The following is a 13,247-nucleotide window of genomic DNA, read 5'->3' as shown; positions in this document are numbered from 1 at the left end:
AGTTTGTATCTATTTATGTTGTACAAATATGTTAAACTGATTGATATAACATGTATTGTATTTTCTTTAATTTACCTATTAAATATTCGTGAAACTATTAAACATAAAATATCTCGTGAACTTCAACTTTAGATATAATATTGAGTATAGAATTCCCTTTTTCTGTGTGAAACACATTGAAATTAGGTTTAAAATCGCCGCGATTTTAAACCTAATTTCAATGTGTTTCACACAGAAAAAGGGGATTTCGATTTTGGGGATTTTGATTTTGGGGATTTTGATTTTGGGGATTTTGATTTTGGGGATTTTGATTTTGGGGATTTTGATTTGGGGATTTTGATTTGGGGATTTTGATTTTGGGGATTACTTGCTTGCTGATAATGAAGACATATACATACAACAACTCCTCCGTCTGTCATGTAAGGTCCGTCATGTAATGTTGTTAATGAGGAATCAATATTGAAAAAATTGAAAGTGCTTTTTTAACAAAAGGTCAGGCAGATGACAGCTCAAATCAAAACTTAAAATTAACATATAGAATGTCAACGTCCTTTGCAAAAGCAAAGCTGTAGTTGAATACTACAAGTATGTACAAACTATTGTTCTACTTGTAGCAGAAATGTGTTTCAATATCAGTCATATTTTAGAATCGCAGGGTACGATCTTATAAAATCGAAAAACCAATTACAATTCAAAAGGTGGAGCTGCAGTTCTTATAAAATTAGGTATCTCTTACACGGAACTTGAACATTACAATATTCTTGGGCTTAAGTTGGTCATTTTGCCCAGCCCTCTTGGACATTTAACGAGCTGTCTTATACTTTCCTCCGCAAAACAATCTATCGCAAGACATGTATGAGCAAATCATTAATGCAATTGACTATAATGCTAAAATCACGTACCCACCACGTAATCGCTCACAAATTCCAAAGCTATTGCACTTTTGAACTGTATTTGGAACAAAGGTTTGATGTGTGATTCAGCTGGAGAATATATTGAGTGGCCATCCGACCTAACGAAAATTCCAGACGTTCTTCGAATCGCCGCTTCGAATCTCCTACTTGGTCACAGCGCAGTTATGTTCGAAGTAAATATGCCTGTACTCGTAATGAATAAACCCACCAGAGTACTTGGCAAATTGGCAAATATTTTGAATTATCGCAAATGGCTAGAAAACAATATGGACCTTTTCTCTGAGACTAAACAAACTCTTCTCAAGCGTGTCACAAAGGTGCTGGAAATTGCGCAACAAGTCTCTGGAGGCGTTTCTGGTTCCCGCCAAACCAGGAGATCCAGAAAACAATCTTTAGAATGTTCTTCTTCTTTACTGGCATAGACACCGCTTATGCGATTATAGCCGCAATAACAACAGCGCACCAATCGTTCCTTCTTTTCGCTAAGTGTCGCCAATTGAAGATTCCAAGCGAAGCCAGGTCCTTCCATACTTGGTCCTTCCAACGGAATGGAGGTCTTCCTCTTCCTCTGCTTCCCCCGGCGAATACTGCGTCGAATACTTTCAAACCTGGAGTGTTTTCGTCCATTCGGACAACATGACCTAGCCAGCTTAGCCGCTGTCTTTTAATTCGCTGAACTACATATATCAATGCCGTCGTATATCTCATACGGCTCAACGTTCCATCTAATGCGATATTCGCCGTGGCCAACGCGCAAAGGACCATAAATCCTTCCCAGAATCTTTTTCTCGAAAATTCGCAACGTCGACTCATAAGTTGTTGTCATCGTTCATGCCTCTGCACCATAAAGCAATACGGGAATAATGAGAGATTCTTGAGTTTGGTTTCTGTTCGTCGAGAGAGGACTTTACTTCTCAATTGCCTACTCAGTCGGAAGTAGCACCGAAATTATCTACAACTTCAAAGTTACGACTGTCAACAGAGACGGGTACGCCAATTTTCGAATGCGACGGCTGTTTGTTTGATGACAAGAGATATTTCGTCTTGCCCTCGTTCACTGCTAGACCCATTTGCTTTGCTGCTTTGTCCAGTCTGGACGAAGTAGAACGAACGGCGCGGGTGTTGAGGCCAATGATATTGTACCTGGTCGATTAAGTTCTGCAGCTCAAATTATTTTCTCCAGAAGAAGGTTGAAAAAGTCACACGAAACCTCGTTTGGTATCGAACGGCTCGGACAGAGAGGAAAAGGCAGCTCCTTTTCGTGCTGTCAAAAGCAGCTTTGAAATCGACGAAGAGGTGGTGCGTATTGCTTCTCTATTCAAGCGTCTTTTCAAGATTTGGCGCATGGTGAATATCTGGTTGATTTGCCAGGCCTAAAGCCACACTGATAAAGTCCACTCAGTTTGTTGACGTTGTGCTTTAATATTTCGCACAATACGCTCGGTAGAACCTTATATGCGATGTTTAGGAGACTTATCCGACGGTAGTTGGCGCAGATTGTGGGGTCTCCTTTTTTGTGGATTGGGCAGAGCACACTTAAATTCTAATCGTTGGGCATGCTTCCGCCACCGTGTTTGAATAGCTCAGCCGGCAGTCAATCAGGCCCCGCCGCTTGGTTATTCTTTAGACGGCTATTTGCGTCTGTTCCATCGTCATCGATTGGGGAATCGGGTTCGCCTTCTACTGGCGTTATCCTTTCACTGTCATTCCGCAAGCTGGAAAAGTATTCCCTTCATAATTTTAGTATGCTCTGTGCATTGGTCACTAGAACACCTTTGGGGGTTTTGCAAGAGTATGCTCCGGTCTTGAAGCCTTCGGTTAGCTGTCACATGTTTTTGACCAGCTTGTCAAGCCTTTCATACTCACGCATTTCGGCTTCTTCCTTTTTCTTGCTACAAATGCGTCTTGCTTCCTTCTTCAACTCTCCTTATCTATCCCATCCCGCACGTGTTGTGATCGATAGTAACGTTGCGAAGTAGGCAGTCTGTTTTCTCTTCGCTGCGACACGGCACTCCTTGCCGTACCAGCTGTTCTTTTGCATTTTCCGAAAACCATGGTTTCGGTTGCCGCTGTATGTAAGGAGTTTGAAATGCCGTCCCACAGTTCCCTTCTACCGAGTTGTTGACGAGTGCTCTCAAAGAGCAAATCGTTCGGCTGTCTGTTGTGATTGCGGCTTCTCGACATCGAACATTTAGAATGCAACTGGTCAAAACTATAAGCCGATATCTAGATGACCACCATTTTTAAACAGCATTTGATGCAGGACCAATGTGGAGAAAGGTAAGGTGTTTGCCACCCACGACCAAAACAGTTTACTCCTAATGAGTTTTGTGATGGACCTAGCAATGCGGCAGTCAGAAATTTTTTGGATGTTGTTTTTCAATTGGAATATCCGACAGCTGATACTGTAGAAGTGCAGAAGGAGAACAAAGCATTGACAAAAAAAAGTTAGCAGGCTATGACAGGCCATAATATTTTTACGCAGGCTTTTGCCGATATTGAAAAACAAACAGCTTATTCCGAATCATTAGTTTGACTTCAGAAAATTTCATAGTGAACATGTTCAGAATTTAACAATGTAATAGGGTACATACAGTACATTTTAGATTTCATTCTATGGCAAAAATTAATACTCCTGTGCTGTGTTCCTTAATGTCCGCCAAGCATTTGATAAAGTCTGGTAACTAGGCATATTATTAAAATTGAAGGAAAAACTACCAGTGCCTTATTATGTGATGCTAAAGTCTTACTTGCACAATCGGACGTTCTACGTTATATACCGTGATGCTGAGTCGGGATTTAAACCTGTTCGTGCTAGCGTACCCCAAGGCAATTTACTTGCCCCTGTACATCCTTTATACAGCATACCTTCCAATGATCATCTCTGACTCCGTCATTGTGGACAGCCTAAGCTGATGATATTGCACAGCTAGCATCAAGTGGCAACTCTACTACTACTTCCAGAAAACTGCAGATGCAATTGAATGCTCTAGAACCGTGGCTCACCAAAAGGAACATTGACTTCAACACCGTAAAGTCCGTACAAGTAGAATATACCCTCAAGCTCAAAGCTTGTCCTCAAGTGGCTTTAATGATCAGTTGTTACCAACTAAAACACTTGGGAATTACAATTGAACCCCCCCTTGGGCAAAAAAATTGTGCAGCTTTATGTGAAAAAGTGGGTAGAAAGACATGATGCGGTTCTTCAATTCACAGTCACCCTTCCGGAAATCGTTCAAGTACTGCCAAAAGTAAGTGAATGGAAGAATAGAACGACTGCAATAAAAGCATCGAATTTAATCACAGGTCTGTGTAACTTCGAATTTATTATTAGAATTTTCTGATGTTTTGTCACTGACGCAGCCACTTAGTGTGATTCTGCAAAACGAATCAATCGACCTTGCGAAAGCATTAAAAGTCATAACAACATTGGTTGCAACACTGAACACGAAGAATGCATGCTTATTATAACATTAATAAATTTTTTTCCAAATGCTAAACAGATGGCTGAAAATTGGATGTTGTAGTGAAAAAACCCTGAACATGTTATCGTCAGAGTCATCGAAACAATCACCCATCTCAAAGCTGTGAAGACTTTTACTGGGTTTCTGCATACATTCCACACATTGACACAGTCATGCAAGACGCGGTTTTCCGATGAAGTTCTTGAAAGTTTCAATTTGAGTCAGCTGTTACCAAAATTTGAAAGAAAAGGATTTAACTGTAATCATTGAATGCCTAGTTAGACGTTTTGGGAAAATCTTGCCCGAAAATAAAAAAACGAAGCTCAAAGCAGAAATAGCGCTTTTTCAACAACAATGGAAAAAGAAAATGACTACGAGAACACAAATGCTTTTTGCATTAGAAACCCTCAGCACTTGCGGTAAGGACATACATACATATATCCGTCGATTCATATTCTCCTTCACGTACTCTGCACTTTGCCAGTCACAAATGCTAGCGCTGAACGATCTTTTTCTTCTTTGCGGCGAATCAAGACTTGGATCAGAACAATGATTCTCCAGAAAAGATTGAACGGCTTAGCACTCCTCAACATAAACTAGGTCATTAGTGTGGAATCAGAAGAAATAATACAAAGATTTAGTAAAATGAGCAAACACCGTATTGATTTTATGCTGTAAATTAAATGTTGAAATATGTATAGAAAATAAAATTATAGTTTAAAGTTCAACATTTCTCAAATCAATTACAAAATCATAAAGTTAACCCCCCCCAACATTCTACTCTGGAAATTTAGCATACATAACCTGTTCAGGGATTGACAATGGTAAATAAAATGAATAGGAAAATTATTTCTGTAAGCCAGTGTGTGAATAGTTACAAATATTTATTATATTCATTAACTTACATTCATTCCTATAGCAGATTCCACCAATTCTTCTTTGCAGTTTTTTAACTCGGGGATATTTACACTCTCTTCGGGACCAATAGATGAACTATTTTTAATGCATTCTTTTTGAATAACTTCTTTTTCGTTGTCTGCTTCATAATCAACTGCGAATGGTTCAAGGTTGGTTTTTATTTCTGTTTCCTCTAAATGCGATTTCTGCTTCAAAAGAGACCCAAATTTTTCAAAAAAGCCACCATCGGTTTCCTGTAATCTGTTATTAAGTTAATAGTTTTTTTAATATGAGACTATGGTATAGTATTGGGTTGTCAAAAAAATCTTGCGAAATTTTTATTGAATTTTTTTTATTGAAATTGAAATGAATTTTTGATGACTCATGCCCAGCTCTTGACCGATGCTACGGCTGCTACTATGCCGGTCTCTTTCGACCAATTCAGCGATTTTATCGCAATTTTCGACGGCAGGCCTTCCGGAGCGTGGCGCATCTTCGACCACCTCTACACCAGAACGAAAACGTTGAAACCGTCATTGTGCGGTGGAAATGGAAACTGTATCGGGTCCATAAACTGCACAAATTTTATTGGCGACTTGAGATGCATTTTTGCCTTTATCGTAATAGTACTGTAAAATATGCCGTATTTTCTCTTTATTTTTCTCCATGTTTGCGACGCTATAACTCACGAACGACTTAAAAGAAACGACAATCAATCAAACACGTGTTAGCGCGTGAAATGAGCTTTCCAAAAAGGTATAGCATGACCCGATGCGGCGAATAAAACTAGAACTACGCGCTTTCAGCACCAACTAGCGAAAATACCGCAAGACTTTTTTGACAACCCAATATAATAATATAACGTCCGTATAACGATAAACGACAGCACGCTTTGTGTGTTTATTTTGAAATTTATAACTTTAGAGCCGTTTTCTCAATGTCTGCTTAGCAGCCATCTCTCCGTAAAGTTCTGGTAAAGAAAAGTCACCTAACCGAATGAACTAAAACTTATCTGAGAAAACGACCCTTATACGCAGATAATCCTTCGGAAAAAAAAATCACTCAATACCTGAGCGTTCCTTCCGACATGGTGACCTCGTAATATCATCGTTATACAACGTTCTTAAATATATCCAAAATAATTGCTGTTTATAGAATTATACTCTAAACACAATAAAAACGAATGAACAATATAAGAATAACAAAATCATTCATCATATTGTTTTAAGAGTTCTCGAGTCTTTTTATAATAAAAAATCAAACAGTAAGGATAATTGTGTACACTTAAGAAAGAATTTTATATAAAGAAAGCCCTGTGGTCTATTGATAATGCTTGGGACGCTGTTACTTCTGCAGTTTTGAATAATTTGCTCTGCCTGTGGTCTATTGATAATGCTTGGGACGCTGTTACTTCTGCGGTTTTGAATAATTTGCTCTGCCCAGATAATAAAAGTATGTGGGCATATTTTTAAAATTTTATAAATTATTTTCATTCAAAAATTCATTGTTTTTTGTTATAGTTATGAAAATATGGAATACGTTCGTGAATGTGGCACAAGTAATCAATATTACTGATGACTTTATCATAGAGGATATAATTTGCTGTTTTGTCAGATGAAGAAATTATAAGCATGGCTAACAGTAACACAGACGAATCTGAGCGAGACAATGGATTGGAATACGATGGAATTGTTTCAGACACCACTTTAAAAGAAACGATTGCTGAATTTCCTGGATAGCTCTGGTTGTCCCGGAATTACAGAGCAGAAAAAAATTCAAGGCTATCGCGTACAAGAAACACTTATGAAATAAAATTATAAGTTCAAATTAGATTAGACAAACAACATTACACGACTTTTTTTTGAGAAATTTTATTCTTCAATATTAAAAAAAAACTTAAAAAAAAATTGTTATTCGATTAACCATGAAAATCGATCCGTAATGCTTCTGGTCCCGACCATCACGGACAATCGAGGCCCGACTGTATAATTAATTCATTAGGTTAAGTGCAACCAAAACAAATGAATATTTGAGAAAACTACTTGAAAAATGAAAGTGATTCGAGCGGATTTTCTGACAGGGATGACGAAGACTGGATTCCAGGAAATACAGCTAGACGTCAAACTTTAAATCAAGAAAATAACTATAAGCATGATGAACCAGAAGATTCTGAAGATACAAGAGAAATCGCTGAAGGGAAGAGGTTGAGAATAGAGAGAGTGAGCCTGAAGGTAGTGAAACATTTGTTATTAACACTGATTGAAATAATAATTATTGTTCTTAAGTAATTAATTTATGTCGTTATTATTATTTTAGAACGATCTCAAGAACCATCTGGGAGTTTTATTGCGAAGGATAAAACAGTTTAGAGCAAAACTCCAATAACTCAGCATTAAACTGCAGCCCACAATGTTGTACGTCAGCGAAGTGAGCCTCTTCGCACTACGAAAACGTCGTCAATAAACGAGACTTTAAAAAAAATGTTTACCTACGAAATTGTTGATATAATCGTCCGTCACACTAACAAGAATTACGAAACTATTTTTCAAGAATATAATTCTGACCATCCAAACTCTTAGCATCAATGGAAGTCTGTTACAATACCCGAAATTTATTCATTCTTCGATATCTAATTCAAATACAGATCTTACTTTTGATATGTGGCACTTCAATTCTTATCCGCTGTATCGCGCGACGATGATTGACGAGATTCCATAATATTCTGCGTTTTTTTAAGATTCGCCGATAGTAATACTCGAAGTCAACGTAAAAAAGAAGGCAGCTCCCATTCGTGATATGTTGACAATGTTGAATTTAAATTTATTTCAGATGTACAAACTAACCGCAAATTTGGCAATTGATGAACAGCTATATCCATACCGTGGCCGTACTGTATTTACTCAATATATACCATTGAAACCAGCTAAGTATGGTATAAAGATCGGGTGGATTTGTGATGCGGAAACGCATATCCTTTACAAGGGATTATGTACCCTGGTAAAATAAAAAAAAGGAGGATGGAGTAATGTGCAGAAGTCCATGCAAGTGAGGAAAATTCTCTGACTGCCATTCACTTTGGAGTAACCAGAAACAACCAAAGATGACTTTTATAAGCGCTTGGAGCGCGCCTATGAGAGCTGCCCCCGACACGATGTCAAGCTCGTGCTTGGCGACTTTGACGCCAGGGTTGGGAAAGAAGGTATATTTGGTACTATGGTCGGTAAATTCAGCCTCCACGACGAAGCATCCCCAAATGGGTTGAGGCGGATCGATTTTGCCGGGGCCCGAAATATGGTTATCTGTGGTACTAGATTCCAGCATAGAAAAATTGGTCAAGCTACTTGGCTGTCTCCGAATCGAAAAATCACCTACCACTCCACTAACTGCCTACCTCGCAATGTTACGATCGACCACAACAGAGTTGAAGAGGGAAGCAAGCCACATTCGCAGACAGAAAAAGAGAGAGACCGAAATGCGTGAGTATAAAGAACTTGACAAGCTGGCCAACATGGACAATGCTCGAAAATTGTACGAAAAAATGTGGAGGCTAACTAAAGGTTTCAAGACCCGAACATACTGTTGTTATAGGGAAGACTTCTCCAGCCAGCTGAATGGCAATGAAAGTATAACGCCAGGAGAAGGCTTGACCATGAAGAAGTTCGAATGGCAATTAACCGTCTGAAGAACAAAGCGACGGTGGCCGATGGATTGCCGTCCGACTTTTTCAAACACAGCGGCGAAGAACTGATAAGGAGCATGCATCAGCTTCTTTGTAAAATATGGTCGGACGAAAGAATGCCCAACGATAGGAATTTCAGTGTGCTCTGCCCCTAGAAAATCAACAACCGACCAGATATTAACCATGCGCCAATTCTTGGAAAAGACCCATGAAATGAGAATCGTTACTCACCACGTCTTCGTCGATTTTAAAGCTGCTTTTGACAGCACGAAAAGGAGCAGCCTTTATGCCGCGATGTCTGCATTTGACATCCCCGCAAAACTAAAACGTTTGTATAAACTGACGTTGAGCAACACCAAAAGCTCCGTCAGGATCGGGAAGGACTTCTCCGAACCGTTCGATACCAAACGAGGTCTCTGATAAGGCGACTCCCAATCGTGCGACTTCTTCAATCTGCTGTTGAAGAAGATAATTCGAACTGCAAAACTTAATCGAACAGGTACAATCTTTTATAAGAGTGTACAGCTGCTGGCGTGCCGATGATATTGATATCATTGACCTCAACACCTGCGCCGTTAGTTCTAATTTCTCCAGACTGGATAAAGCAGCAAAGCGAATGGATCTGGCAGTATACGAGGCCAAGACGAAATATCTCTTGACATCAAACAAATAGCCGTCGCATTCGCGACTTGGCGCCCCCGTCAATGTTGACAGTCATAACTTTGAGTCGTAGGTAATTTCGGTACTACTTCGGACGGAGTAGGCAATTGAGGAGTAAAGTTCTCTCTCGACGAACAAAACCATACTCTACACTCATTATTCCCATCCTGCTATATAATGCGAAGGCATTGACGATAACTACATTCGATGGAACGTTGAGCTGTATGAGATATACGACGGCATTGATATAGTTCAGCGAATTAAAAGAGAGCGAGCAGTACCCGCCGGGGGAAGCAGAGGAATAAGAAGACCTTCACTCCATTGGAAAGACCAGGTGGAGAAGGACCTGGCTTCGCTTGGAATCTTCAATTGGCGCCACGTAGCGAAAAGAGGTAACGACTGGATCGCTTAAAAAAATTAAAACAAAAAACACTTGAGAAAAAATCAGGGTGAAAGAGTAGTGAAAGAATTGGCGGCTCCGTACCCAGGTAGTGGTAGAAACATCTACATGGACAACTCCTTTACTACTGTACCCGTTGCTGAACATTTGTTATCGTGTAATATTACCATTGTTGGCACGGTAAAAAAAACATCCCTAGTGTTATGGCAACAAATAAGGCGCGGGAGCAGTATTCGACAGTTTTTGGATTTGTCATTACGTTATCGACAATGCATTCAAATGCATCAGTTGTTGATGACGCTAAACAAAATCCAGAAATTATAATTTTTTATAATAAATATAAAGCTGGCGTTGACACAATAGACCAAATGGTCCGCAGGAACACAAGTCAACAATGATCTTTAAAATGACCAATGTTCTTCAACATGCTAAACATTTCTTCGCTTGCATCATATATAATGTACTATGAAAATAAATAATTGCCAAAAAAAAACAGCAAAACGTAGTCAATTAATGCGTAACTTAAGTGAAGAACAAGCATTGCCGATGATTGAACAACGCACGGCGAATCCATAAGTAATGCGCCACTTCTCAACAAAGATTGCCATTGAAAGCATTTTAGGTCATGCACTGACAGAAACAGTCGTGGTAAATCCTTGCCCAGTGATTCTAAAGGATAAAACCGGAAGGAAAATAGTAACAGGATCTTGCTATGTCTGCAATGCCTTGCCGACGCCGAAGAACTCGTAAGAACTGGGCCATTTGTCACAAGCCAGTACGTGACGAGCACTCCGTGAATCTTGTACAATGTGTTCATTAGAGTGCTTCAAAAAAAATGTTTGAATTTTTTTCCCACTCTTACCCCTTCAAATGTTTGTGATTGACAAACAAAAAATCCTTACTGAAACCAGGCTGTAGCTTAACTCTAAGGGGTCGCTAATTTTTTTTTTAGGTTCCCATACATTTAACATAGGAATTTTCGTTTTTTCATTCAAACTAAAATTTCACCAACTAATTTCCGTTTCCCAGAATTAGCCATCACATATTCATAAAGTTGGCTTTTCAAACTTCAAATATTCCCGCGACAAAATTGTTATTCTCAGAAACTTTTTTGTTTTTATTGAAAAAATTTCAAATTTCAAATCACTATATTTAATTGTCTAATTGAGATAATCAAACTTTTTCGCAGAAATTTTTAAAGTTTGAAAAGTGTACTTTCTGAATATGTGATGGTTATTTTTGAGAAACGAAAATTAGTTCGTGAAATTTTATTTTGAATGAAAAAACGGAAAATACTATGTAAAATGTATGGGAACCTAAAAAAAAAAATAGCGACCCCTTAGAGTTAAGATACAGCGCCTGGCTTGAGGGAGGATTTTTTCTTTGTCAATCACTAACATTTGAGGGGGTAAGAGTTGAAAACAAATTTTTTGAAGCACCCTAGTGTTCATTGTCGTTAATTATAAAAATAAAGTTTAATATTATATTTCTTAATTTTTTAAATAAAATTTTATTGTAGGCATTTATAGAAATTATCTTTAATTTATTTTCTATGCTTTTCAGTGTGGGTACCCAGTTGCTAATTTCACTGCCTATACACAAACTTTTGCCAAAGCTTTTTAAAATGTCCCTCTCCCGTTTCCCACTGCGCCGCCCCCACCCGATAGTAACGAATTTTAATTAATTATAATAAATTAAAAAAGTTGATAAATGAAAAAAGGTATTTTTTGAATATTATTTAACTAAATCAAATGTGTACAAGTTCACGCAAGTGAGGAAAGTTCTCTGATCGCCATTCACTTGGGAGTGGCCAGAAACGATTCTTTTACATATGACTCAAGCAGCTCACGACTTCCGGTCTTTGACCAAGTATCCTCTGAGTAGCCTAAGAACATCCGTTTGAAGGCGAAACATCCCCCACTCAGGGTTGTGCGCTGGGTTTGGGACCCGTCACGTAAAAAACACCCCCAATGAAAAAACAACAGCCTCGGATGAGATACCCCCTTTTTGATGACGACCATGGCAAACGAAATAAGGACTACGAATTGAGGGCATGCACCTGGAATGTCCGGTCCCTTAATTGGGAAGGTGCCACTGCCCAGCTGGTTGATGTCCTCGTGAAAATAAAGGCTGACATCACCGCCGTCCAAGAAATGCGATGGCCGGGACAAGGACAGAGACGAGTAGGTCCTTGTGACATTTACTACAGAAGCCATATAAAGGAGCGCAAGTTTGGTGTGGGATTAGTGGTGGGAGAGAAACTCCGTCGCCGAGTACTATCATTCACTCCGGTGAATGAACGTCTAGCCACAATCCGCATCAAAGCGAGGTTCTTCAACATATCGTTGATTTGCGCCCACGCCCCAACGGAAGAGAAGGACGATGTGACCAAGGATGACTTTTATGAGCGCTTGGAGCTCGCTTATGAGGGCTGCCCCCGCCACGATGTCAAAATCGTGCTTGGCGACTTTAACGCCAGGGTGGGCAAAGAAGGTATCTTTGGCACTACGGTCGGTAAATTCAGCCTCCACGAGGAAACATCCCCAAACGGGTTGAGGCTGATTGACTTCGCCGGGGCCCGAAATATGGTTATCAGATCCATTATGTTGTGATAGACGGAAGACATGTCTCCATTGTTTTAGATGTGCGTGCGCTCGGACCACTATATTGTTGCAGCCAAGATTCGCACCCGCCTCTGTGCAGCAAAAAACGCACGCCAACAAACACAAGGAAGGTTCGACGTCGAGAAGCTGCAATCACAACAGACAGCCGAACGATTTTCTACTCGGCTTGCACTCCTGCTCTCTGAGAGCACTCGTCAACAACTCGGTATAAGGCACCGTGGGACGGCATTTAAAACGCCTTACGTACAGCTGCAACCGAAACCATTAGTTTTCGGAAAGTGCAAAAGAACAGCTGGAACGACGAAGAGTGCCGTGTCGCAGCGGAGAGAAAACAGGCTGCCTACCTCGCAACGTTACGAGCGACCACAACACGTGCGGGATGGGATAGATACCGAGAGTTGAAGAGGGAAGCGAGACGCATTTGTAGACAGAAAAAGAAAGAGGCCGGAATGCGTGAGTACGAAGAGCTTGATAAACTGGCCGACGGGGGTAATGCTCGAAAATTCTACGAAAAGATGCGGCGGCTTACAGAAGGTTTCAAGACCGGAGCATACTCTTGTAGAACCCCCCAAGGTGATCTAGCCACCGATGCCCAGAGTATACTTAAAT

General features: G+C 39.9%; 1 protein-coding gene across 7 annotated transcripts in view; it reads right to left on the bottom strand.

Annotated features, from left to right (window-relative positions):
• LOC105232869 (protein unc-13 homolog 4B) overlaps positions 1 to 13,247 on the bottom strand; it is a 153,860-nt gene that overhangs the window by 130,549 nt on the left and 10,064 nt on the right. For 5 of the 7 annotated variants that reach the window (XM_049449868.1, XM_049449867.1, XM_049449863.1 and 2 more), the window contains exon 2: positions 5,284 to 5,536. The exons of 1 other annotated variant lie outside the window; for it this stretch is intronic. In XM_049449868.1, coding sequence (XP_049305825.1) covers positions 5,284 to 5,536 — 253 coding nt within the window. Of the gene's footprint in view, positions 1 to 5,283; positions 5,537 to 6,344; positions 6,380 to 13,247 lie in introns of those variants that run through there. One more of the 7 variants, XM_011214750.4, reaches the window with a different exon arrangement.

Source organism: Bactrocera dorsalis, chromosome 2 (assembly GCF_023373825.1).
Source record: "Bactrocera dorsalis isolate Fly_Bdor chromosome 2, ASM2337382v1, whole genome shotgun sequence".
Classification (NCBI taxonomy): Eukaryota; Metazoa; Arthropoda; class Insecta; order Diptera; family Tephritidae; genus Bactrocera; species Bactrocera dorsalis.
The sequence above is the reverse complement of the archived record's forward strand: the minus strand, read 5'-3'. Positions and strand labels throughout refer to the sequence as shown.